Raw genomic sequence first — 27,286 nt, 5'->3', positions numbered from 1 at the left:
GGGCTAAAAAGCCGGGCGGTGGTGGCGCACGCCTTTAAGCCTTTAATACCAGCACTAGGGAGGCAGAGGCAGGCGGATCTCTGTGAGTTCGAGACCAGCCTGGTCTACAAGAGCTAGTTCCAGGACAGGCTCTAAAACCACAGAGAAACCCTGTCTCGAAAAACAAAACAAAACAAACAAACAAACAAAGGACTGTTTAGGAACCTGAAAACATTGAAAGAGGTGGGAAATGGGCTTGATGAAGGTGGTCATGCGTTGTCTTCTGCCAGGTTGGAAGCTGGCATTTTTCCTTGTAGTATGTGACACTCTGGAAGCAGAGGCAAGCGGACCTCTGTGAGTTAAAGGTTAGCTTGTTCTACAAAGCGAGGTCTGGGAAAGCAATGGAGATCCTGTCAGGTAGCCCTGCCAGGGGTGGGTGGGAGGTAAAGAGGGAGGCGGTGTGTGTTGGTATTTTTCTTTGGATGAGGGGCATCGCCTACTGTATTTTAGAGCGGTGTTCTCTATTATTATCACATTAACAGTCTTTTCCCCTTTCCTGCTGTTGGGCCCTACTCCCGACACCGCCTACTTTTTTCCCTTACCAGGTTTCCTCAGCCTGCTTGGAGGAAATTCTCACTCCCCCCCCCCCCCCCCGCCCCCCATCATCAGGAGTCCCAGGTCTTCAGCCCGTGGCCCCGCCTCCAGGCCCCGCCCCCGATGACGCAGGGCGCCTAGTGCGTGGGGATTCCCGCGGCCCTGTTCCCTACCCGGCCTGCCCCGCGGCAAGATGGCGTCCTGAAGGTTCGGCCCCGGCGGAAAGTTTGTTGTGGGATTTTTGAGTAGTCAAACTGAAAGGCGAGAGTTGGGGAGGATTGCGGAACCCTAGCATGGAGTAGGGATGGAGGGAGGGACCAGCTCCGAGGTGGAGGATAGAGGAGGGTTGGAGGCGAATAGAAAAAAAAAAACAAACACTGGTGGGGGCGGAGGGGAGGGGGCCTGTAATCCTGTGGCCGCCTGAGGGGAGGAGATGGGGCGGGGGAGTTGGTGGAGCCAGAAATGGGTGTGGTTCGGATTCTAGAGAAGCAAACACTCCTGAATTGAAAAAGAATTTCTTTGCAGAGAGTAAAGAATCTGGAGTCTGGGGCAGAGGCCTGGCTGCCTCAGGCCAGTGGGAAGGGAAAGGGCTCCCGTAGTTGTCGGGAGGATTGGGAGTGAGAGCTGGAGTTTGCAGGGCGGTCCTAAGGAGCGGACCGAAACCAGTTAGATGACCCTCTTCCAGGCTGAGCTCAGTCTTTCCATAGCTCCTGTAGCTACATCTACCCCATTTCAGCCGAAGACCAGGGCCCCAGGGACTGGAAGAAATCTCACTGCCTGCCTGGAAAGAAGAGGTAGCGACTTGCCCCAGCCCAACCCCAGAGCGGGTAAGATGGTCTCCAAAGACAGGTTTCTGAGTGGTATTCTCCCTGGGAGAGGATCCGTGGGCTTGGAGAGTCAGTTCATACCAGAAAATTGCTCTTCTAGAGGGTTTGGCTGTTGGCTGTGATCCTTAAGTTGGTGTTTTGGTAGATTGCTGGCTATCTTTTGGGAGTTAATAGAGAATTGAGTTTTGCCTGCCTTTGTCTGTATAAGCAACCCATGGCAAGTAGAGATTAAATGAAAATATTATTGTTATTATTATTATTCTCATGAGAGATAGGGTCTCCATGTGTAGCCTGCCTGGCCTGGAACTCTGGAGACCAGGCTAGAAGTATTCTAACCTGTTCCTGTCAGAAAGCAGTTTCCCACTTGTGTGCCATCTCCTCTTCCCTTTCCCCCTCCCCGTCAGTGTGACGTTCTGCCTGGAGGTAGACCTATTGAGGTGACATGATGGTGCGTCATAAGAAAGCACATTTCTGGTGGGCTTCACTGGCATTGAGGTCTTTTCTATGGGCAACTCCAGAATGTCCCAAAAGCTGCATGTCTGCCTTTTCATTTTTCTTTTGGTAAGAAAAGTTCCTTGGGTGTGGCCTCGGGGAACTGTGCCCCAGGTGAGAGAAAGACAGGATGGAATAGGAAGAAACCCAGATGAGCTTACATGGTAAGGGGTCAGTGTAACTTGGGTAAAGTTTAGATGTCTCTGTATCCTTGATAGAATGTTACTGTGCACTGGGTGGTGATGGCGCATGCCTTTAATCCCAGCACTCGGGAGGCAGAGGCAGGCGGATCTCTGTGAGTTTGAGACCAGCCTGGTCTACAGAGCTAGTTCCAGGACAGGCTCCAAAACCACAGAGAAACCCTGTCTCGAAAAACCAAAAAAAAAAAAAAAAAAAAGAATGTTACTGTGCAGTGGACCAGTGAGATAACAGCAGGACAACGAAGGAGCTTGCCCTTGTCTGTTAGCTTTCTCTCCATCCATCAAATCACACTTAAAAAGAAAGGCAATCCCTGCAGCTGCTCAGAGGAAGCATGGCCTTCCAGCTAGCGAGCCTTCCAGCTAGTGAGCCTGCTGTTGGAGAGGAAGGACTGAAGGCAGAGTATTGTCCTCACTGCTGTTGCTGTCCTAAGTAGACACAGAGCTAGGAGCAGGCTTTTGGCAGTTGATTGTTGTTGGTGGGTTTTTTGTTTGCTTGTGTTTGTTTTTGAGTCACTGTTGAGCCTTGGGTGGCTTGGCACTCTTTAGTAGACCAGACTGGGCTTGAACTCATAGATGTACGGTCTCTGCTTCTGGAGTGCTGAGATTAAAGGTGTGGAACACTATGCCTGGCTTAAGTCATTTATTTTAAATATTTATTTCTATTTTATGTTTGAGTCTTTTGCCTGCATATATGTTTGTGTACCACATGTGTGCCTGGTACCCTTGGAGGCCAGAAGAGAGTGTCAGATCCCTTCGAACTGGAGTTACAGATGGTTAGCTGTAAGACACCATGTAGGTGCTGAGAATTGAACCCACATCTTCTAGAAGAACAGCCAGTCCCTTAACCGCTAAGTCATTTTTCCAGACCCTATTTGTTTACTTTCTATGGGTTTGTGTGTGCCTGCGTGTGTATGTATGTGCACCATGTGTGTGCAGAAGAGGTCAGAAGGGGGCTTCAGATCCCCTGGATTTACAGGCAGGTCTGAACTGCCCTGTGGGTGCTGGGAATTGAACCTGGGTCTTCTACAAGAACAGTACACACTCTGAACTTCTGAGCCATCCCTCCAGCCCCCAGTTAGGGTTTTGAAGATAGTCTCATTCTGGTCCAGTCTGGCCTGGAGCCCACTGTATGCTCAGGCTGGTCTTGAACTTGTGGCAGCTCTTTTCCTGACTTGTCTCTCTCCCAGTTACTGGGATTATCGACATGAATGACTGTCAAGTGTGGACTTTTATTGTTGTTGTTGTTTTGTTTTTCTCTTTTTTCTTTTCTTTTTTGAGGGAGTTTGCCTAGGCTAGACTTAGACTTCTGGGCTCATGTAATCCTTCCACCTCAGTCTCAAGTAACTGAGTATATAGGACTGTAGTTCTGTGCCCAGTGGGATCAAGTTTCTTATTGAAGTCTATTTTGGGACCTGCATCTGTGACGATTGGACCGGAAGGTCTGCCTTGATCTAGAAACTCACCAATCATGTCTTGTTTATTGCACATATGCTCCCGCCCCCAAAAGTTTACTCCAGCTGGAACTCCTTCAGCGTCACTAGTCTGACCTCAGTGTTTCCAGCTCCTAAAGATTTGAGGAGATTTATGTAGCTGTATATTTGTTTCTAGAAGTTTGGGAACCCTTTCTTTCCCTGAGGAGACCTTGTGTTTGTGAGTTCTTGGAAACTGTAATCAGCTAGAACTGTATGGTCCCCATGTATAGTAGCACACACCTGCAACCCTAGCCCTCAGAGGCTGAGGAAAGGACTGGTAGTTTGAGCCTGCGCTGTCTACACAGACCCTGTTTCCAAGAAAAGAAGAGAGAGGGAGGGATGAGGGAGGGGGACAAACGATGTTGAGCAGTTAAGAGTTGAAGCTGGTATACACTGGTAACTTCAGCATTTGAGAAGTGAGGCAGGAGGATCAGGAGTTCAGGATCGCTCTCCAGTTACATATTTGAGCCTGGCCTGGGCCACATGGAACATGTTTCAAAAAGGAAAACGAGAGCTGGGTGGTGGTGGCGCACGCCTTTAATCCCAGCACTTGGGAGGCAGAGGCAGGCGGATCTCTGGGAGTTCGAGGCCAGCCTGGTCTACAAGAGCTAGTTCTGGGACAGGCACCAAAGCTACAGAGAAACCCTGTCTCGAAAACAAAACAAAACAAAACAAAAAAACAAAAAAAGCAAAACGAAAGAACAAAACCTGACACGTAGAGCCAGGTTGCTAGTTGGATCCTGACTGTAGCTATTTGGCCTTCTTAATTGCGTAGTTCTGTGCACCTCAGTTTCTCATTGCTCAGTGGGAGCACCTGTCTCACCGGGTCGTTGTAAAAGTTCATATATTAATGTGCTTTGATTCTATCTGCTGCTTGATAAGTATTGTTATGCCTGTCAGATCTCAGTACTGCCCTATGCCTCGTGACTGACCCTGTGATCTCTGGAGGATTTGTACTAGTGGGCTGCTAGCCCGATGCTACAAGATGAAGTGCAACCTTTTGATAATGGACTGTCTAAGCTGTGTAAAGTGATGTTAAGATGCTGTGAGTTGGGCTGTGGTGGCGCACGCCTTTAATCCCAGCACTGGCTTGGGAGACAGAAGCAGGCAGATCTGGGTTTGAGGCCAGCCTGGTCTACAGAGTGAGTTCCAGGACAGCCAGGGCTACACAGAGAAATCTGTCTTGCAAAACCTTAAAAAAAAAATAAAGATACTATGAGACTGGAAGTTTTGTGTTTGCTGTTGAGCAGTAATGACAGTGAAGAGTCTCTGTGTCTGATACTGTCGGGAATACTTTGCACACAGTAGCTACGTTTTTGGTAACCACTGTACGATGAAGCTAGCATTCTGTTTCACAGATGAACTGAAATAGAGTGGTTGTCGTTTATTCAAAGTACTCCAGTTAGTAAGGGGCAGAGCCCTATAGGATATGAACTCAGGATACCTGACTTCAGCAATTTAATGAATTGGTTTGCGGTTTAAATTTAATTATTTTGTTTGTTTGTTTTGATTTTTTTGAGGCAGGGTTTCTCTGTGTAGTCCTGACTGTCCTAGAACTCACTCTGTAGGCCAGACTGGCCTCAGACTCTCAGAGATCCTCCTGCCTCTGCTTTCCGAGTGATAGGATTGAAGATGTGCTCCACCATCACTCAGCAAATTTAATTAAATTATTTTTGGGCTAGGCATAGTGGTGTGCACCTTTATTCCTTGTACTCAAAAAGGCAGAGGCGTTTGGATCTCTGAATTTGAAGCCAGTCTGGACTCCTTTGCAAGTTCCAGACCAGCCAGGTCTACATAGTGAGAGTCTAACTTTAAAAAAAAGTTATCATTATTACTATTTTAAAAATATATTTATTTTTAATTGTGTGTATGTTTGCATGTATAGGTATGATTATGTGTGTGTGACTGCAGGTGCCCTTGGAAGGTAGAGGTGTAGGATCCCCAGAATTAGAGTTACACATGCTTGTGAACCACCTGATGTGGGTTCTGAGGATTGAACTCAGGTCCTCTAGAAGAGCAGTGCATGTTCTTAAGTGCTGAGAGCCCTCCAGCCTCCTCTCCACCCAAATATCTGTATTTATATGAAGTTACCCTTTTTTGTGGCCCAGCTAGTCACAGCCTCCTGGACACCTCATTGTTATGTGGTGAGGAAGCCCACTGTGCTGTGTTAGCCAGACCTGTTCTCTCTTTTCAGGATTCAGTTTGGTGACTACCCATTGCAAAATGACGTTGGGATTCATTCTAACTCAGGCATGGTAGTGCCCCTGGCCAGATTCAGGAGGCCAGGCTAGCCAGGGCTATGTGTCAGTATCTACGAAACAGCACAGCACCCAAAGCATGCTCTTAGAGTGATCTGTGCCTTTGTGTTAATCTAGACATAAAAACTAAGGCTGCCATTTGATTTTGATCACTAACATGAGATAAAATAGGCACAGTATTAAATCCACAGTCTATATATAATCACTCTTTTAAAAATAACAGCCTACGCAGAGGGAGAGATAGGTGGCATTTTAAATAGCTCTTCCTCCTGCATGTTTTGAGGATGGAAAACAGATGTTCCTGTCCTGAAGCTGTGTTGCCTGCCTGCTGCAGGCCCTGGTGCAAGCTGTGAGTGAGTCTATTCCAGGCTGGGGCAGCCCGCAGCCTGAGGGCAGAGGCTAGTTTCTGGTTTGACTAACTGGCTCTTTTCTGAGTCATGTCCTGTCTATTTAACATACCCTCAGGACCATCTTTTCCTTCAGTAAGCGACTCTCCACCCTGCCACCTTGCCAGTAGGCGCGTGCCTGGTATATAACTGGATTTTAGGGGACTTGGAGGCTCAGGTCTGTGGATTTTCCCCGAGACGTCTGGCCTGGCCCCATAATGAACTTTTCTATCTGTTGTGACACCTGGAAGTCTTGTTCTTGTCCTCCATTGTCTTAGAAGCCACACATCCCCGGGTAACATGCTTTGCCTTGGTTGTGCAGGAGACAAACGTGCTGCGACTCGTTCTCTTAGTAGAGTAGTACACCTTCTATTGTAGTGGAAGTCAGCGGACTGGCTGCATTCAGGTCATTTTAGCCAGTCAGCCCTCCCGCCTTCCCATCGCGTAAGTCAGTTTTCTCTTGAAGTGCCCTTATTTGAATATTACATTCAAATCTCTTCCCTTTATTGCCGTCTCAGCAGATTTGAAAACCCCCCCTGATGAATTGAAACTTTGTGTCTCACCTGGATAGGCTTTCATTTTTTAAAGATTTTTTTTTTTGAGACAGAGTTTCTCTGTAGTCCTGGCACTTGCTCTGTAGACCAATGCTGTGGAATAACCCTTCTGTACACTGTGAATATGTATTACTCTCATTGGTTACTAAAGAAGCTGATTGGTATAGCAAGCAGGATAAAGTTAGGTGGGACAATCAAATTGAGGATACTGGCATGAAGGATGGAGGCAGGGCAGTCTTGGGAGATGCTAGCCAGACGCCTAACAAACAGGATGTGCAAAAAATGAAGTAACGGCCGGGCGATGGTGGCTCATGCCTTTAATCCCAGCACTCGGGAGGCAGAGGCAGGTGGATCTCTGAGTTCGAGACCAGCCTGGTCTACAGAGCTAGTTCCAGGACAGGCTCCAAAGCCACAGAGAAACCCTGTCTCAAAAAAACCAAAAAAACAAAAAAAAAAAAAAAGGTAACGACTCATGAGCCACATGGCAAAGTATAAAAAAGTGGGTTAATTTAAGTGTAAGAGTTAGATAGTAACAAGCCTGAGCTGTCAGCCGAGTATTTGTAGTTCATATTCAGCCTCTGAATTGGTTATTTGGGACTGGGGTGGGGACAGTAAAGGATAAGAAAGGACAAGCTAGCCTTAAACTCAGAGATCTTTCTGCCTCTGCCTCCTGAGTACTGGGATTAAGATGTGTGCCACCACTTCCTGGTTAATGAGGTTTTCTTCTTCTTTTTTTAGTTATGTGTATGTGTGGTTATTAGTTATATGCACTTGAGTGTAGATAACCACAGAAGAGGGCATCATTCTTTATTTATGCTTTGTTGTTTTGTTTTGTTTATTTGGGAGGCAAGGTCTTCTATGTAGTATTTTCTTGCTTGAAACTCACAGAAGAGATCTCCTGTCCTGCCCCCTATATGTTGGTATTGAGGACCCTCGCCATAACACCTAGGAGATCAGGAGATAAGTTTCATTTCTTTTTTTTTTTTTTTCTGAGACAAGGTTTCTCTCTGTAGTCCTGTCTGTCCTCTGCCTCCTGAGTGGTGGGATTAAAGGTGTGTGCCACCACTGTTGGTTCTGACAGCTGTCTAGATTTAGCACATTTTTCTAGCTTCTGGGCTTTTGGACACATAGATACTATTTTCTACTTTCCTGGACCCCTCTCTTTGTTCTCTTCAACCTTCCTTTTCGTCCTTCAGATCTTGTCTTAAATGCCCTTTCTTTAGGACTCTGCCTCTCTTTAATCCCTTTCTTCTGTGCTGGATTCTAGTGCTGTATTTGCACATTTTGTTTTATCTGCCTCTTACAGGTGGTAGGTGTCCTGAGAACAAGCACTGGTCTCATTTACTGTTGTATCTCCAGCATGTGGAGGATGGATAAGGACAATAGGCATTCTCTCCCTGCTTCAGCCTGCCATGTTGCTGTTAAAGCGTTTTCCTGTTAAAGACTCTGCCCTAACAAGGATGACGACCAACCTATAATCTAAGCACTCAGGTACCAAGACAGGGTTTTGAGTTCTAGAACAGCCTGATCTATTATATCCCATGACTCTGTCTCCAAAACAAAACAAACCCAACCTTTAGAAATACTGGAGTTCTCTTTTATTTAACTTAAAGTTTATCCTTTTTAGCTTGGCATGCAAAAAAAATCACCTTGCATTCTGGCCCTGGCCCAAGCATAACTCTTGTCCTGGTTTGCTTGCTTCCCTTCCCTCCCCTCCCCTCCCCTCCCCTCCCCTCCCCTCCCCTCCCCTCCCCTCCCCTCCCCTCCCCTCTCCTCCCCTCCCCTCCTCTCCCCTGTCTTCAAAGTCACAGAGATCTGCCTGCCTCTGCCTCTTGAGTGGTAGGATTAAAGGTGTGAACCACCACCGCCCGGCAAAGCTAAGTTAAACACATTGACGTCATAGCACATAGCATAGTGCTTGGTATATGAAAGGCAGTCCTTAAATATTTGAGAATCTATGGATAAGGACTTTTTTTTTAATACAAGCTAGAATAAGCTTCTTGATTTCTGTCATGTTTTTAGGTAGGGAGTAAAATGGAGAGGGTCTCCTTTCTGATGAAGCAGTAAGGAGGACTCCAGCATAAGAAAGGAGCACCATCAAAGAATAGCTGTGAAAATCAGATTGCAGCGCTGCTCCCAGCTCTTGGGCTGCAGAGGCTCTTGACAGACCACAGTATGTCTGCCAGTTTCCTAGTCCTGGGGAGGTTGGTAGAGACTTCCCGTGTGTGACCATTGGACGGTGGATTGTCATCACTAGAAAGAAGGTCTCATACTGCAAATGGCTGGATGGATTGTGTCTTAGTCATGTTCACTATGCTGTGATGAAACTCCATGACCAAAGCAACTTGGGGCGGACAGGGTTTCTTTGGCTTACTCTTCCACATGACTGTTCATCATCAGAGGACGTCAGGAGAGGAACTTAAACAGGACAGAAACCTAGAGGCAGGAGCTGATGCAGGGGCTACAAAGGAGTGCTTCTCACTGTTCCTCTCCACGGCTTGCTCAGCTTGCTTTCTTACAGAACCCAGAATAACTAGCCCAGGGGTGGCCCCACCTACAATAGCCTTGACTCTTCCCCATCAACCACTAATTAAGAATATGCCCTACAGGCTTGCCTACAGCTCAGTCTTACATTGACATTTTCTTAATTGAGGCCCCCTTTTCTCTGATGACTAGCTTGTATTAAGTTGACAAACCAGTCAGTACAGAGTGCTTTGGGACCCATGTTCCCAAGTGTCTTAGGGACTGAAAAAATGTCGGGAAACCACAGGAAATTATGCAGGCATTGAGTAAGCCAGATTCCTGGGGCCTTGTTGTGGTCTTGGACCTCACCGCTGATGCTCTTCCCAAATGGGCTGGTGACTAAGTCACCATCTGGTCTTTGCATTTGTCTTTCTACTGTAGAGGATGGGAATAGTCTTTAAGGTGCCAGTTCTCAACAATTGCCAGAGGAATTTGTTTCTAGAAGTTAGGATCTCTGAAACTCTGTGTACTCCGGCTGGAATCTGCAGTCAGACGAGGAGGAGCTCCCAGTTCTTTGAAGAGCAGACTTGTTTGGCTACAAATCTCAGCCAGAGCTAGTTGCTTGTCTTGGTGATCTCGAAGCATGTGCCACACTGAGTCACTGTTAACCTGTGTCCTCTCTACTAGAGGGAAAATCGGAGTCTGAGGCTACTTAGGAACAAGGTTCTTACCCAAAGCAAACTTTAAGACCTGTGAGAAAGTGCTGAGCAACCCTGGTTGCCGTGTCACCCAGGCCATCCTTCCTGAGCAGGTTAAAGCAGAGGAGATCGCTCTGGTAAGACCTTCCCAGCTCATAGGATAAAGTCTCATTCTGCAGCCTAGGCTAGATTGAATCTCACTATTTTTTTGGCTTTTTTGAGGCAGATTTAGCTCAGGCTGGCCTCCAACTTTGAGTCCTCCTTTGGTGGCCTCTACACTGGGATTTTGGACATCCACCATCATTCCCAGTATTTTCCTCTTTTCTTTATTTTTTTCTTTGTAGCCCTGGCTGTCCTGGAATTCACTATGTAGACCTGGCTGGCTTTGACCTTTCAGAGAGTCGGCCGCCTCCCTCTCCTGAGTGCCGGGGTTCAGGCAGGTGCCCTCCACCACTCTCCACCACACCTGCTGCTCTACCTCTGGACAGCAGGGCAGACCTAGCTATTGTCTTGAGTTCTTGATGGTGAGGGTTCTGAAGACCGCCTGTCAGTAGCGAGGCTTTCTTCCTTTTTTCCTAGGGAAGAGTTAGTGCTTGTCTATAGACTAGTGATTCTCAACTTTTGAATCAAGACCCCTTTAGGGGCCAAACAACTCTTTCACAGGGGTCACCTAAGACCATCGGAAAGCACTGATATTTACGTTATGATTCGTAACAGTAACAAAATTACAGTTATGACACAAGCAATGAAAATAATGTTATGGCTGGAGGTCACCACAGCAGGAGGAACTGTGTTAAAGGGTCCCAGTGCTAGGAAGGTGCGAACCTTCTTTTCTCCAGGCAGGTGTTGGCTCTTTAAGCTTAGGGACAGTAGGCAGACCAATATGGGGATCTCAGTGAGTGGCAGTTGGGGACTCTGTTGGCTCTTGTTTTTGGTGCCATACTGTGTAGTAAACAGTCTTGCGATGTTAAGTAAACACACTGCTGCTAAGCCATAGCCTCAGTGCCCTCCCCCTTTTTTTGAACATTAAGTAAGTACTCTGCTACTCAGCCATATCCCCAGCCCCCCCCTTTATTTATTTTATTTATTTATTTATTTTGTGATTTTGAGGCAGAGTCTAAGTTGTCCAGGCTGGTTTTGAACTTGTCATCCTCCTGCTTCAGTGTTCTGGGCAGCTGGACTGCCTGCCAGACCCTCATGTGAGGGCAGCATGGAGATGGTGCTTCCGGTTTTGTTGAGGATCTTTCTGTTCTTTCCCTGATGTGTTGGAAACGAACTTCCTGTCCTGCTGCCCAGGGGACACATGTTGTCGGATTCCACTGTCGTGACTGGCACTGACTTCCAAGTTTCTACGTTGGAATATATCACCTCCCCCGAAGGCTTTGGGAAGGGTTGGTGCTTCTTCCTGTCTTACTAGAGACTAGGAGTCTGACAGGGTGGAAGAGCCCCTGTTCGAGGCTGGGGAGCCTTGCTTTGCTTTCACTGTAGTTTCTGGGGTCCTTTGAGGGCTCCCTGGGAAACCGTCTGTCTGGCCTTATAGAAACTGTGAAGTGGCAATGTACCAGCTTTCCCTGACTGGCCCAATTCTGGGCTAGGTCGTACACTGCTCCATTGTACTGTGTGCTCTGATGCAGCTCTTGTCACACACAGCCTTTGACACCCCCCCCCCCCAGCTAGTCTCTTACAGTTCTTTCTCTCAGAGCTCGTGGGAGGTGCTGGAATACACTGTTGGCATAGGCCTGGATGGGTGGTGACTGCAGCTGTGGGAGGATTTGTTCTTACGAGCCCTGGTGCAGCCTGGCAGCAGTGTTTGGGAACTAGGGAGACAGCTGCCTTCCATAATAACTGCCTTCTCTTGACCAACCAGAGAGCCTTGTTGTGTGGGTCTTACTTACAGCTGGACTTACTGTTGGCAAAGTTGGAGGTGCTTTCCCGGACAGAAGAGCAGAGTGTACACCTGAGGGATCCTGCAGCTTGTTCTTCTGTGCTCTTTCTTTGCAGCTCCAGAGTTGGGCTGCTCACACAAACAGCCATCTGTTTATATGGAGTGCCTGGAGGGCGTCTACCATGAGTCTGTTGCTAACACCACTAACCAGGAGAACTGGCTGGCTGGGGAGAAGACACTAACCCTGTGAGTCTGACCTTGACTAGCTAACCTGCCCTGGGATGCCACCAGCAGTGTGCATTCTCCTGCATCCTCTGCCTGGCTGGCTGCCTCTTTCCCTCAGTCTTGCTCCCTCTGCTTTCTGAGTTCCTTCCTTTCCTCTTTTCCATGATGTGGGCAGGATACACCTTCTTTGTCTTAGGTACTTTTCTGTTGCTCTATGAAAACACATGGCCAGGGCAGCTTAGAAAAGAAGGCATTTATTTGGCTCACAGTTTCTGAGGGTTAGAGTCCACGATGACAGATGCAAGACAGCTGAGTGCTCCTGTCTTGATCCACAACCTTGAGACGGAGGGAGAGAGAGAAACAGATAGACACAGAGACAGACACTAGGAATGGTGGGAGTCATTTGAACCACAAGCCAGTCCTTCACAAATGGTTCACCAGCTGGGGACTACGTATTTAAATGTATGAATCTGAGAGGCTGGTCTCCCTCGAACCATCACATCCTTCATGGCCAGAAAAGAGGCAGCTTGCTACAGGACTCCTCTGCCTCTGGCCCTCTTCCGTGCTGGACACTTCAGTCTCCCATGAAACAAATTGATTGGTGTTTCCATTCTTTTTTGTCCTTTTAGCAACAAGGAATTGAAGACTTCTTCAGTTACTGCGCTGTTCCTACTTTTCTACTTCAGAGACGGGTAGAGGCAGGGTAGGAATAGATATACCTTCTGGACCCCTTTAGTTTCCCTCCCTTTGTCCAGAGGATGCAAGTGGGGGCTGGAGAGATAGCTCAGTAGTTAAGAGCGCTGACTGCCCTTCCAGAGGTTGCGAGCTACCACGTGGTTGCTAGGAATTGAACTTGGGACCTTTGGAAGAGCTGGCAGTGCTCTTACCACTGAGCCATCTCTTCAGCCTATTCTTCCAGAGGGCCCACGTTCAGTTTCCAGCACCACATGGCAACTCACAATTATTTGTAACTCTAGGACCCAACACCCTCACACAGACATACATAGAGGTAAAACACCAATGCACAGAAAATAAAAATAAATTTAAAAAAAAAAAGAAGGTGAAAGTGGATGGTTCCACCATTATTCTCACTCAGAATAGGAAGTTAGGTTATCTTCTTCATTTTTGGCTTTTGATTTTGTTGAGACAGGATTTCTCTGTGTAGCTCTGGCTATCCTGGAACTCACTCTGTTGACCAGGCTGTCCTCAAACTCACAGGGATCTGCTTGCCTCTGCCTCCTGAGTGCTAGGATTAATAGTGTGCACCACCACTGCCTGACTAGATTCTCTTCTTGGTTGGGAGGTTGAGGTTTTCCTTGGCTTGGCTCTGGAGACTTCTTGGTAAGAGAGCGGAACAAACTAAGTGCCAGATTCAGGAGTCTGTGCAATGATGTAGTTCCCACTGGTCACTGTTGCTCTGGGAAGTGGAGTTTGGTCTCTTACCTGTTTCCACTCAGAGTGTCAGGTGGACTTTAGCCGAGAACTGGGAGGGTGCCTCAGCGAGATGGGGCAGGTCCTGGCCTTCGCCGGGAGATTGGTGAGTGTTGTCTGGCATGGAGATGCTGCTCCGTACTTGGAACAGAGACGGAACATCTGACAATCCCAAGAAGATCCGTTACCTTATTCTACCTGGTGGTCCAGCAAGGAGCTCTTTACATATACTGTGTCTCCAGGTGAGGCTGGCCTGGAGCCTTGAGACTCCAGGCAGTTCCTGTTCCTGTTGACTGAAGGGAGAAGGCAGGGACCTGACTACAGTGTGGGAAGGGCATGTGTGAGTATGAGGGGCATGGGTGTTTCCAGGCTCCCTAAGAAATTTAGTAGGGAGTTAACAAGCTGAAGGGGGTTTGGGCTTGTCTCTGACTAGAAAAGCCAAAAGGAAGGCACAGCCTTTTTTTACTTCCTTAGGAGAGCACATAGTCTAATGTCAAATACAGGCCACGGACTTGGACACTTTGGCACTGCTTTTGTTGGGAAGGTTTGGTTTGCTTGGATTGCCATCAGTAGTCTTTTCTCCTTTGTTCCTGTCAAGTGTTTGCTGGGTGAGAGTCCGAGTGAATAGATAAGGTGTTTGTTCAGGTGGGAACCCGGTGAGTTCTCACAGGTCACCAGCACTGGTTCTGAGGCTTCATGATTCCTGTGGTTAGAAGGATTCTCTCCCTGTTATGCCTTGAGAGCCCTGCCAGGGTATTCAGCTTAGTGTAGGCAGGGGGCCAGGTGAAAGCGGCAGGCGGCTTATCCCAAGAGGGTGAGGTTGTACTTGTTCAGAGGCATGTGTTGGAGGGGCAGCAGGACTGGTCTGGGCACAGACTGGCATCTTCTACCCTAGTCATCAGCCCAGAGCAGCATCTTTGCCCAGGCCCCACCCTGTGAACTGCTGGCTGCCTGCCTGCCACGCGCCCAGGATTGCTGAGGACTTTGCTCATGTACCTCAGAAACAGCTGCATGCCGGAAACTGGGGACGGAGGCAAACGAAAGGGGCTGGGGGTGCAGTGGGAAAGGCTAAGTCCAGCTTTATTAGGGTCAGCATTGTACTCAGGCCTCTAATCACAGCAGGCAGAGGGTAGGGCTGCAGTGGAGAGGTGGCGATTCTAATGAGCTCTTCTCATGGCTACATTGCTGGCTCATAGGGTTGACTCTTTCAACATGGAGTTTTGTGTTTGGGGGCTTTTTTGATGGAGGTAGAGCCTGGATTTCCGAGGCTCAGAACCATCTAGGTTTGTATGGCAAGCATGTTGCCTACTCCTGTGATGTGCAACTTCCCGAGGTGGCAGAGGTCAGAAACTCCATATCCAAGGCATGCGACTCAGGAAAACTAAGGCAATACCTTGTTTCCTGTGTGACCAGGGTGCTGTGATTTTGACTGATGGGGGCTTCCAGAAGGGCTGGTGTTTGTTTTATTACCTATTTATATTCTGCTAGGTTCCTGGAAAATTAAGACTCTATACGTAGCTCAGCTATCTTCTGAGTAGGGCTGAATTTTCCTTTCGTTTAGAAAGCAGTAGTGGTTACTAACTTCTCTTGAAGTATTATGAATAAAAACTTTAAAGATTCTTATAGTGTGGGCCCCACCCTGATTTAAAAGGTCGGGTTCATTGACCCGTCAAGGTCCCCCAGTAACGTGGTTCTTTTGTAGTTGTGAGCATACTTAGCAGTAAGTTTCACAGTAATCTGAGACCAGATAAATGGCGTCCTTTCCTAAAGAAGGTGCTGGGGGGTAATAGGGAGATGGTCTAATTGGGTCGGATGCTGATCAGGGTCAGCGAACTTGTTCATACTAATAGTACAGAATCTGAGGAGCTGAAGGGACTTTTTATGGCAGAAGGCTGACAAGAAAAAACAAAGAGCAACATCCATTTGGGGCTCAGTCCTGTACCCTCGTCTGTACCAGTGATGGTGTGGGGATGGTAACTTCTGAGTCCTTTATAGGCAGAAAGCTGAATGCAGACCTCAGTAGAATGGCAGGAAGGAATAGGAGGGCATTCCAGACTCTTGGGCTTCTGTTTGCTATGGTCCCTTGAAACATTTGCTGAAAGAGAACAAGAAGAGTAGTTTGGGTGAGTCGGATCTGAAGAGGTTTCTCTTAGGCCATCTACCTCCAGGAGCAGCCATCTCCAGCATCAGTGGACGATGGCCATACCCCCACAAAGGGGGACAGATATGAGTCCCATCTTCAGCATCAGTGGACGGTGGCTATACCCCCACAAAGGGGGACAGATATGAGTCCCATCTCCAGCATCAGTGGACGATGGCCATACCCCCACAAAGGGGGACAGATATGAGTCCCATCTTCAGCATCAGTGGACGATGGCTATACCCCCACAAAGGGGGACAGATATGAGTCCCATCTCCAGGCTAGAGTGCTGTCTTGTTCTTATCTGTCTTCTCTCTGCTCGGCTGCTCCATGGTTTGCAATGCAGGTCCTCTGTACGAGCCTGCCGAGTCCCATTTCTAATGAAAGTAGACTTTGTTCTCTGAAGGCAGCTAATCGTGCCCCATGGGCTGTAATCAGGGAGAAGGTATTTAATACAGGGCAGGTGGCAACAGGCGGCCGCATTGACTGGCAGATTGCAACATGGCAATTAGCGAGCTATCGCCCTCCTCCCCAGCAGATACGAGGTAGTCTTTCCTCTGGATCGACTTTGGGTAGTGAAAAATGAATGCTATGTAAGAGGAAAGAGTCAGTAAGGTTAGCTAGGGTGAGGTGGGGGTGGTGAGGAGAGCCCCTTCTGCTGCAGGGTTTTGGGCGTCTCCCACTGCGGGTCAGCAGGTTCATCCCAAAGAGGCACAGCCCATGCTGGGTCAGCCAGGGGTTCCACCTGGGCATATCCCTTTTAATACATGCTGGTAGCCCCCATCCTGAGTCATCTGACCCTGCCTCCTAAAGGTAGTTGGAGTGCAGTTCTTCCCTGCTCATTGCCAGGTTTTTCTCAAAAAGAGCCTGGCAGCCAGAAGGCACGAGGCCCCACAGGCCAACCTTGGCTGTGGCTTGCTCATGGTGGCCCAGGGGACCTTCTCTTCTTAACGCAAGTCTGGAAAACCTTGAGGTAAAGGAGTTGTGGTCAGTGGAGGCTGTAGCTGCTGTTTGAGACTTCCTGGTGAAACTGCTTTGATGTCTTCTAACTTACCTTTTTGTCTTCTCCAATTTGGGGGCCCCCAAACCCAGCTGTTCTTCATGCTTCCCTGGCCTATTCTCTAGTCCAGGACAGTGGGCTGTCAGGCTTGTTTTCTGTCCAGTGCTGCCCCTTACAGGTTGGATCCAGGGCACTTAGTAGATTGGAAAATTGAAACAAAGGTCCAGGTGTCCCAACATGCTCAAGTATTTATGGACAGAGGGCAGGGAGTGGCACAGATCTGCCTTGGGGAGTAGGGTTGGGGAACCCGGAAGGTTCTCTGGTACATTGTCCCTGCTTCCTAGTAGGAGTGTTTCCCTCCTTGTGATACAGACCTGTTGAAGGGGTCTGATAGAGAAGTAACCTTTGACCCCCACCTCCATCCTTAGAGTCCCTATCTGCATTTACTATCTCTGTCCTTGTCACACCGAGATCATCCCTTAACTCAGCAAACCAGATTGCCTCTAACCTCAGAGGAGGCGGCGCTGTCAGGGCAAGGGAGGGCAAGCTATGTGGTGCCTCAGTGAGGGAGCTCTGCCCACAGACAGAATTACCAAGTGCCTGCATGTGCCCTGCCTGCCCACCGTTCTCATCAGTGCCCTGGTGCCTGGAAGAGAATGTGAGCCTTGGCAGGAAAGTAAAGAAGATGCTCAGGTTGGAGGAAAAGCACACAAAGAGCCTGCAGAGTGAAGGGTTCCTTAACCCCGGGCCGTGGGGGGAGGACACAGGAAGGCCACAGAGAGCTGGCTTGTGGAAGAGAAGGGAGAAGGCAGTGCTAGCTCCTGGGAGCTCTCCCATCATTATCTAGAAACTCCTGTCTCTTCTTTAGTCCATGGCTCTGCTCCTGCCTTGTTTTCCAGGCGTGCACTCCCACTCACACATACCTTTGAGTGTTAGGGCCTGGGTACCTGACTGGTTTAGGACCTTTCAGGGCCCTCTGGAGGACAGCCACAGAGGACTTGTGGTTTCTCTTGTTTGTTTCCCCTTACCCCAGGAATGTGGTGTCCTTTCTGGCCCTCCCAGATTCCTGTGTGGGGAGTCAGCCTGACAGCGTGCTGCTTGTACCCTGTGGGGACACGTTCTGCCTCCTGTCAAAGGGGCGGAGGCTGGTGGCTCGCGCTTCTGCTACTACACCAAGCTTTCCTCCAAACCCAGGCCAGGGACCTTATAGAAGAGGGAGACTACTCCTGCTTCCCCACCCTCCTTTGCCCCCACCCTGATGCCCCAGGCCCTGTTGGAATGTGACAGGAGTCATGGCCAGGGCATGTCCCAACAGTAGGAACACGCTACAGCCTGTAAGGCCTCCTTCAGCCCCCAGCTCTGTTTGGGTTGATGGGGGTGGGAAGAGATTGTTTTCTTATGCTCAGAAAGCCACCTAGGGTTACTATTTCCTCTGATCAGTGTGGTGCCTGCTGCCCCCATGCTGCCACCCAGTTTATTACAGGTGCTTCTCAGAATCCCAAGAAGCGGAGGGCAAGTGCATAGGTGTAGAACAGACTTTTGCAGTTGGGAAGTATGTTACCCGGGCACTTCAGTGTGCTGGAGCAGCCCTGGACCTGGAAACAGGTCTTGGCTCCCCACACTTGGGTTTACATTTTTTTTTCTTTTTTCTTTTCTTTTTTTTTTTTATGAGACAGGTTTCTCTGTAGCTTTGGAGCCTGTCTGACAGGAACTAGCTCTTATTGACCAGGCTGGCCTTGAACTCAGAGATCTGAGTGCTGGGGTTAAAGGCGTGCACCATCATGGCCCAGCTGGGTTTATATTTTTCTATTACTTTTATTTTGAGTGTATGTTCATGGGCACATGATGCTGTAGTGCACTGTGGAGCTCATTTCTCTCCTTTGTGTGAGTCCCAGAAGTCAAGCTTGGGTCGTCAACCTTGGCAGCAAGCACCTTACTACTGAGCCATCCTGCCAGCCCCACAGTGTTTCCTATACAAGCATACCAGCAGTTTCCGGCCTCAGCTCTGTTGACCTTTTACCTTGCCAGCTCTTTGTTATGGCGGCTGTCCTGTGTGTGGTACTGTGCATGGTAGGATGATTCATCAGTGGATGTCCTGGCCTTGACTTACAGTGGACCTCTTCCTCTACAGATTTTGAAAATTAAAAATGTCTCTATGACATTTGCCAGTTGTTCCTAAGAGAAGTAGTGACAAACTCATCCTGATTGAGTACCATTGCTCCCAATTGCTGAGTTTTGGGTGTTCTTTCTTGGACCTATCTTTGCTCATTGCTAAGCTTATTGACCACCATTGTACACAGAAATGGTCTCTGGGCTTCTTGTGGAACTGTTGGTAGGGGCAGTCTCCAGCACCATCGTCATCTTGCTCCTCTTGGGTTCTTGGTAATCTCATTTACAATCTGTGTTCCCGAATTTGCTAGCTGTTTATAGACTCTGAGAAGCCTGGGAGATGAGCAGGACAAATAGGAGGTAGGAATAAGAATAGTGCAGGATGCCGGCAGTGGTGGCTCACACCTGTGATCCCAGCACTTGGGAGGCAGAGGGAATCTCTGAGTTCAAGGCCAGCCTGGTCTACTGAGAGAGGAGAGTTCCGTGACAGCCAGGGGTGTTGCACAGATAAACCTGTTTCAAAAAACCAGACAGAGAAACAAACAAACCAGACAGGCAAAAAAGAATAGTAGCAGAACTATTCCAGAATGGAGCCTATGGTAAGTTGAGACAGTGAATGCATGCACGTAGACCACAGGTGTTGTCTGGACAAAGGCAAGTACTCGTTATTTCAGTTATTTCTTTTTTGAGTTGGCTTCACTATGTAAGCCATGCCACTATCAGGCTACCACCTCTGCCTCTGCTGTGTTCCCCATGCTTGCTGCTTTCTTAGAACCTTCCAGGTCGCACACTGGGCAGGCAGGCGACTGACAGCTGGTGTCCACTTTCTTCCCTTCTCTGGTTTCAGGAGCTCTTGGCTAGAGGAAGTGGAGAGGCTGTGGGATGTGGAGAGCCGAAAGCTAACTCCAGGACAGCAGAACAGCGAGAGCTGCCAACGAACAGACGGTATGTGCTGATGAGGCCTGGATCTCCTACTTGTTCTCTTCTGGGAGTCTGGCAGGTGAGGTGGATAGGTGCTCTCTGTTAGTAGGCGCTAGTGAGAAAAAGAATGTGTCAGCACTGTTGACAGTGTCCAGAGTGCTCTCAGCGTGGAGACACTCATCTCGGAGCCTGAGCTGGGTCAATATCCCCAGACTTTGGAGGACAAACCTGTATTTAACATTCCCTAAGTACTGGGCACTGTTTTTGCTTAAATAGTTTTCCTGTGGAGCCCAGGTGGGCATTAAATTTAGGGTCCTTTTGCCGTTGCCTTCCCCAGTACATAAAATTACAAATGTATCGCTAGCTATGTCTCTATTAAAGCAGGGTTCCAGTGTGTAGGTCTACTGGCCTGAAACCCACCATATAGAGACCAGGCCTCACGCTCACAGAGGTCCACCTGTCTCTGCCTTCTCAGTGCTTTCATAGAAAGTGTGGGCCACTATACAGCCCCATCTGGCACTGTTCTTTCTGATTTTTTTTGTGGATGTCCTGGAACTTACTCTGTAGACCAGGCTAGCCTTGAACTCACAGAGATCATCTGCCTCTACCTCCCAATTTCTGGAATTAAAGGCCTGTGCCACCACTGCCTGGCTCAGACACTGTTGGGTTTTTTTTTTGTTGTTGTTTTGTTTTGGTTTTTTGTTTGTTTTTTTGAGACCGGTTTCTATGTAGCTTTGGAGCTTTTAAACCAGGCTGGCCCCGAACTCACAGAGATCCTTCAGGCACTGTTCTTACAGACTGCTACAGTCTTCACAGTAGCCCTGTGAAACTGGTGCTGCTTTTAGCCTCAGTTTAGAGGTAAAGAGAATTGATGCTTTTGAAGCTCTCTGTGGCCACACAAGTATGAACTGTTCCTGAGGTTCTCACCCCACTTGAAGAGCAAGGCCTGCTCACCCTAGGCCTGCCTTTCCCTCCTGTCTGTTCTCCATTAGTGTCTTGCCCTCATCTCCAGCATTCCTCTGATCGATCCAAAGTCCAGTCCTTCTAATGACTCAGCTGTGACGCAGGCCCGCCTGCCTGTGTGGTGCTGTCTGCAAACATCCTCTGATTCCATGGGCTGCTTACAGTCTGCTTTCCATTCACGTATTTAGTGTCAGCATGGTGTGCGTGTGCCACAGTAGCAGCTGCAGAGGCCAGGGCTAGCTTGTGGGGGTGGGCTCTCTTCTTCCATCATGTAGGTTCTGAGCACAGAAGTCAGGTCGTCAGGAGCAGTGAGTGCCTTTACCCACTGAGCCATCTTGGGGGCCTTTAAAAGCCTCTTACCCACATCTTTGAGCCTGTGTCTTCCTGGCTTCTCTTGGTAGGTAGACAAGCCTGCACCTTCCAGAATGACCAGTGCTGCCCCTGCTAAGAAACCTTACCGGAAGGCACCTCCAGAGCACCGAGAGCTGCGCCTGGAAATCCCTGTGTCCCAGGTCGAGCAAGAGGTCAGCAAGACGTATCTGGCCCTGGCTGGCAGAAGTCAACTGTCAGCTGGCTTCTCAGGCCTGAGATGCTGGTCGTAGTTAAGGCGAGAGATTCGCATTGCTGGCACGGCTGTGGCACTGCCAGTGGGGTTATCTGTATGTGTTCGTGTCCCAGGGAGCCTTAGCAGAATTGGTCCCACATACTGCAGTTCCTGTAACAGCCAGCCCATGTCCAGGCCCTGGCCGTGGGAAGCTGAACCCAGGCTTCTGTAGTGGAGGAAAGTCATTCAGCCTTGGCTCCATAGGGAGCCTAAGGAGGTGGTGCTCAAGCTTCTTCCTACTAACTGTTCCCCATTGTCACTCGGAAGTCCAGCCCTTCCCACAGCTCTCTTCATAACTTCGTATTTTCTGCCAGGAACCATGTTAGGTTTGCCCATAGGAGGCCTGTGGTCAGCTGCCAGACCTTCCAGTTTGGCTCTCTTCCCCTCATTCTACTGAGCATGGGTGGTTTAGTCAGCTTCTTGTTAGACTTCCTCCCACCCCACAGTGCACAGAGTACAGTCTCAGATGCTGAGCATCAGCTGTGTCATGGCTTCCTGTGGACTGTCTGAGGAGAAAATGCTATGATTTGTTCATTGCAGTTCAGGGAGCATCGGGTAAAACTTGCAATTTTTATGCATTTTGCTTGGTACTCTGCGTATATAAATGAGGGAACTACGATTAAGTGAGGTGACGCCCACTAGTGTGTTGCTGAGTAGGTCAGACCCCATTGTCAGGCTAGAGTCCGTTTGCCTCCCTGACTACTCATGGCCTGCAGTGCTAAAGTGTCCCTTCTGCATAGCTTGGGCCTGCTCTGGCACTTGGGTCATGACCGTTGTGGGAGCTTGGGAAAGTTGGTGCAGGGGTTTCAAAGCAAGACACAACATGGTTTGGTGGTAGAGGCTTACACTGGAAGATGGTGGCAGTAAGATCAGGAGTTGATAGTGAGTTAGAGTTCAACCTAGGCTATGTGAGAACCTCCAAACTCAGCAGCCAACAGCCCCATAGCATTTTGCTCCCCAGAGGCTCTTCAGACATTCAGTGTTTCCACCCCAGCCTCCAAGGTCCTTATTCTCTCCATCTCCGTCTGTAGGGGATGCCGTGTTTGGGAGGAGCGTGGTGGATACCTGAGAGGTGCTTTCCAGGAGAGATGGCATGGCTGCCTCGTCCTCTTTGAAGATGGTTTTAGGACTAAGGGTAGATGTTGGAAGAGGTTCTCGAATTTTCTGATTGGCACGGGAGAGGGCACTGTAAACTCATCCAGACATTACTGGGTTTCAGCCATCGCTTGAGGGCCCTCGCTCTCTTCTGTGGCACAGCCCTTTTCAGGCCTGTCTGAAGTGCGAGGCAGCCAGGAGCCCAGTAGCTGCAGCTGAGTCTCACTCACGCTTTTCCTCTTTTTGTCCAGGAGGCCTTGACTGACGCAGAGAGGATGAAGTGAGTACTGACTGCCTGTCACTGTGCTGTGCACTGTGTCCCTTTTCACTCCCTGTGTAGACTATTGGTACTACCACGTTTCTCCTCACATCTGGTCTTCTGACATTCCAACTTCTGACTTTGTGGCACAACGTTGTGACCTGCAGTTGTTCATGTTGAAGAACTATAAATTTGAATTGCAAAACAAACAAAAATTGCAGAAAAAAATATTTTATGTAAGTTTGTTATTTTTGTGTTGGGTTGTTTCTATAGGCTCCTTGGCCACATGTGGCCCATGGACTACTCATGCTTAGCAGAGGTAAAGATGGGATGGGGTGTTTTAGGTGTTCTCCCTGGGAAAAGGGTTTTCCTTGATCTGTGGGCTGAGGACCTGCCTTTGCCCAGCTCCTGGCTCTAGAGAGTGACCTGCCTGGCCAGCTGCCTCTTAAGGCCCTTCCTGTCAGTATTTGAGGCCTCCTGGAGACTATGTTGGCCTGAATTCCCAAGAGATTAATAGTGGAAAAGCCTGATTGTGAAGTGTGGGAACTGGAGCTGCAAGACTTGGTGGCCTGCTGGCCTGGGGGGTAACTGGAGGCAGGTTGGGAGCTGTGACCTTTTGTTCTGACCTAGTATTCTTCTGTATTGGGTGGGGCACTCTGCTTCCACCCCATCCCATCTTCAACCTAGGCCTTGAAGCCAGAGGGCTGTATCTAAAGAGTCTCCCTAGCTAGACTGAAGCTGAAGGGACCCAACCCACCTGTCTGTCCTCTCTTTTCCCAGTCCTGTCTGGTGCTCTAGGGTTAGCTGTCTCTAATGGCTCCCTGTCCGTCCCCCACCCCAGACTTTTGCAGCAGGAAAATGAAGAGCTTCGTCGGCGCTTGGCCTCGGCCACCAGACGCACCGAGGCCTTGGAGCGGGAGCTGGAAATAGGGCAAGACTGCCTGGAACTGGAGTTAGGCCAGAGCCGCGAGGAACTGGACAAGTTTAAAGACAAATTCCGCAGGTGTGGGAATAAGGGGCCAGATATCTCCCCATTCTTGGGAGGTCAGCTGGATGAGCCTCAGATCCCACCTGATTTTATTTAGAAACCCAGGGACTGTCCCAGATCCCCATGTGGAGGAGGGTTTGTAGGGCCTGAAGAACAGGATCTTGACCAAGGCTTTCTGCCTTGTATCCTTCTGTAGGTTGCAGAACAGCTACACAGCTTCCCAGCGGACTAACCAGGAGCTGGAGGACAAGCTGCATACGCTGGTACTATGCTGGGATGGGCAGTTTGACTGGCACTGTGCTACAGCATAGCAGTGGGCCAGGACTTGCCAGGGGGTGCCATTCACCATGGCACTTGGGGAGGGTAGGGCAGGGCAGTGTTGGGGAGGGGACTGCAGTGTGCTGTGCCAGTCGGGACTGTCTTAATGCTCACACTGTTTCTCTTCTCTCTTCGTCTCCCCCTCACGCTGCCACCGCTGCTGCTGCATTCTCCTCTCAGGCCTCTCTTAGCCACAGCTGGATTTTTGCAGTTGCGTCTGAGTTTGTGTGTTCTTCCCCCTGGTCCTGGCCTCCTTGGTCCATTATCAGGGATTGTGGGGCCCTGGCTGTTTCCCTCTGCCCCTCCATTCTTCTCCATCGCTGTGAGGCCCAGTTAGTATTCAGTGCTAACTGGGAAAGAGCTAAGGCTGGGGTTCTGCTCATTGCTGTGGCAGAGGTACTGGCTGATAGCAACCCTCAGAGCTTTCCCAGCTTCCAGCTGCAGTGACAGCAAGCCTGGGCCATAGGGACACGCTAAGGGAACTGAAGATGAGAAATCTACTTGAGCCTGTAGTTCCCTCTGCCCAGCCAGCTAATCTCATAGGCGCCCCACTCCTAGCTTATCCTGGAAACAGCTGCTCACACAGGCTTTAGTCCCTGGCTGAAGTTACTGTCTCTGAGACGCCAGTGCCTTCCTTGCCTGGTGCCTAGTGTCCCTTAAGCTCCCTCAAAGGATGGGTAGTTTCTTAGACTGCCTCTGTCCTGGGTTACCGTGGCATCAGGTCCTTCTCAGAATCCCCTCTCCTGAGCAGCCTGCAGAGCAGGAGAAAGGCCAAGTCTCCTCCTGTCTGTCACCATCTGTCTGCTCTGTCTGCCTTGGCTGCCCTAGCACCTGTGGCCTTGTGTCTGGACTGGAGGTGGTAGAGGGAGCGGGCTGGCTGGGGTCTGGGCTGCCTTTACCACAAGTCTGTGCTTCAGATCAAGAAGGCTGAGATGGATAGAAAGACACTGGACTGGGAGATTGTGGAGCTGACTAACAAGCTACTGGATGCCAAGAATACCATCAACAAGCTGGAAGAGCTCAATGTATGTACCCGTTAGCGTGACTGCGTCTTATCCCCTTGGGTGGCTTGGGCTCTAAGCAAGTCTGTGTCTGCAGGAGCGATACCGGCTAGACTGCAACTTGGCTGTGCAGCTTCTCAAGTGCAACAAATCCCACTTCCGGAACCACAAGTTTGCTGATGTGAGTGACACACCTGCCGGCATCAGTCCTGCCTTTAGGACTCTGAGTCCCCTTCCACTTTCCTTCCTTTTGCTCCCGGTTGCACTTCAATGTGTTTAACCCTGTCTTGCTCCTGGGCACCGCTGAGGCCTGTTACTAGTGTTGGAGCTGCTGTTAGTATTTCTGTAAGGTGCTCTTTGAGCCTGAGGAGCCTGTGTAGGAAGAAGGGGTGGCCAGAGCTAAAGCCCATCTGATCCCACCCTCTCAGGGGCAGAGCCTCTGCCTCCCAGCCTCCAGCCCAAGGCCTCACTGACCTGCAAAACTGGAGGTGTTGACAGGTCATTGACTTCATGTTAAATACCATACCAACTTTTTTCCTCTGTGAGGTGGGGTGTAGAAGTTTAAAAGCTAAGTGCACAGTGTTAACCAGGATATGGTGACTGTTGTTGACCCTGACGCGCCAGCTGTTTTTGCCATGGGTCAGGCTCTCTGCAGCGGGGCTCATTCCTGTCTCTCCCCCTCTTATTCCAGCTGCCCTGTGAGCTGCAGGACATGGTTAGGAAACATCTGCGGAGTGGTCAAGAGGCTGCCAGCCCCAGCCCTTCTTCCAGCCTGGCCGCAGGGGCTGTGGTGCCTACATCAGTCATTGCCCGGGTCTTGGAGAAACCGGAGTCTCTCTTGCTCAATTCAGCCCAGTCAGGCAGTGCTGGACGCCCCTTGGCTGAGGATGTCTTTGTGCATGTGGACATGAGTGGGGATGCACCAGGTGACTCAGCCCCTGGCAGTCGCTCTCCACAACCCAATGGGGAATGCTGCTCTGTGAGCACTGGAGGAGGCTCCCCAGAGGAGGAGCTGCCCCTGCCAGCCTTTGAGAAGTTGAGTCCCTACCCTACCCCTTCTCCGCCACACCCATTGTATCCTGGGCGGAAGGTAATAGAGTTTTCTGAGGATAAGATTCGGATTCCACGCAACAGCCCCCTTCCCAACTGTACTTATGCCACTCGACAGGCCATCTCCCTGAGCCTGGTGGAGGAGGGGAGTGAGCGGGTCCACCGCAGCCCCGTGCCTAGCAGTCCTGCCTCAGCCCAAGGCTCACCCCATCACCAGCCTAGTCCAGCCCCCTCAGCACTCAGTGCCCCAGCCAGCTCTGCCAGCTCTGAAGAGGATCTGCTGGCCAGCTGGCAGCGTGCATTTGTAGACCGCACCCCGCCTCCTGCCGCTGTGGCCCAGCGCACAGCCTTTGGACGCGACGCACTCCCTGAACTACAGCTTCATTTCTCCCCGAGCCACGCTGAGGCCCCACAAACCTCTCCACGCAATGAGAGTGGACTTTTGCTACCAACACAGCCTGACTCTGTCTTTCCCAGGGAAGAGGAAGAAGAAGTGCTGAACCTGCCTGTCAGCCCCGAGGAAGAGCGCCAGAGCCTGTTGCCTGGTAATGAGGGCACAGGGGAAGGACCTAGTACTTCCCACATTGATGGCAGGGCCTGGCCACTCCCCAGTTCCAGCCGCCCCCAGCGCAGCCCCAAGAGAATGGGAGTACACCACTTGCACCGCAAGGACAGCCTAACGCAGGCCCAGGAACAGGGCACCCTGCTTAGCTAAGCCCACTTGCCTTCCTGCCACCATCCCTCAGGGCTGCAGACGGCTTCTGAACCCTTTCCTCAGACCTGGGTAGCTGTGTCCTATGTGCGTGAGGCCCACACCAAATCTTGCACCTGCGTCGGCACTGACTGATACCAGCTTGCCTCCTGATTTTTTCCTTTCCTCTTGGGGTGCTTGTTCTCCAAGGGTAGTGAGAGTCCTGAGCGCTTCCCGCCATTCCGTCTGCCCAGGTGTTTTCATGGGGAAGCGCCCAGCTTGCCAGTGTTCATTTTCCATTCCTCTTCCGTATCCAAGAGCTTTGGTTGTTAGGGGAGGGTATCACTGAAGCTCCTGACCTCTGATTACTCTTTCTGCTGCATGAGCTGCTCTTAGGCGTGGCCCAGCTGGCCCTAGGGACAAGGGTGGACTCACTCAGGGCTCCCCTCTGCTGTTCCCACCATCCCTTCCAGAGAGAGGGTGGGACTTTAGGGGCCACAAGCTAGGCTCCAGGTGAGGCCTGGCCCCCTCTTAACCTTGGCTCTAGACTGTTACTCTGAGATTTGGAAAATTTTTCACATTAATGACTTTTAAAATCAAATAAAACTTATTTTACAGGTATGGTTTAATTTGCCTTAATGACTTTCTCCTTCCTACTGTAATCCCCGTTCTTATTTTTTATT

At 49.8% G+C, this 27,286-nt stretch overlaps 1 protein-coding gene across 13 annotated transcripts; it reads left to right on the top strand.

The window, feature by feature from the left end:
• Positions 1-708: 708 nt before the first annotated feature.
• Tjap1 (tight junction associated protein 1) lies at positions 709-27,224 on the top strand. 13 transcript variants are annotated; one of them, XM_075980748.1, is made up of 12 exons: positions 720-780; positions 1,310-1,400; positions 11,925-12,054; positions 19,561-19,658; positions 20,999-21,121; positions 22,548-22,576; positions 23,397-23,558; positions 23,740-23,806; positions 24,042-24,071; positions 24,779-24,886; positions 24,960-25,043; positions 25,554-27,224. In XM_075980748.1, the coding sequence occupies exons 5-12, from the start codon at positions 21,023-21,025 to the stop codon at positions 26,625-26,627; spliced, it is 1,653 nt and encodes a 550-aa protein (XP_075836863.1). In that variant the 5' UTR covers positions 720-780; positions 1,310-1,400; positions 11,925-12,054; positions 19,561-19,658; positions 20,999-21,022; the 3' UTR covers positions 26,628-27,224. The 13 variants fall into 13 exon arrangements, with proteins under 13 accessions (XP_075836862.1, XP_075836869.1, XP_075836865.1 ...); XM_075980747.1 differs by lacking the exon at positions 11,925-12,054 and having other exon boundaries at positions 709-780; positions 1,281-1,400; XM_075980746.1 differs by lacking the exon at positions 11,925-12,054.
• The last annotated feature ends 62 nt before the right edge of the window (positions 27,225-27,286 follow it).

This window comes from Microtus pennsylvanicus, chromosome 7 (assembly GCF_037038515.1).
Source record: "Microtus pennsylvanicus isolate mMicPen1 chromosome 7, mMicPen1.hap1, whole genome shotgun sequence".
NCBI lineage: Eukaryota > Metazoa > Chordata > Mammalia > Rodentia > Cricetidae > Microtus > Microtus pennsylvanicus.
This window is presented reverse-complemented; position numbering and strand designations above follow the sequence as displayed.

Excerpts from the sequence above, each read along its gene's own strand:
- Tjap1 (XM_075980747.1), top strand. The coding sequence starts at position 21,023 with ATGACCAGTGCTGCCCCTGCTAAGAAACCTTACCGGAAGGCACCTCCA. Across the intron at positions 23,559-23,739 it reads TTTAAAGACAAATTCCGCAG|GTTGCAGAACAGCTACACAG; the intron begins GTGTGGGAATAA and ends ATCCTTCTGTAG. Across the intron at positions 23,807-24,041 it reads AGGACAAGCTGCATACGCTG|GCCTCTCTTAGCCACAGCTG; the intron begins GTACTATGCTGG and ends TTCTCCTCTCAG.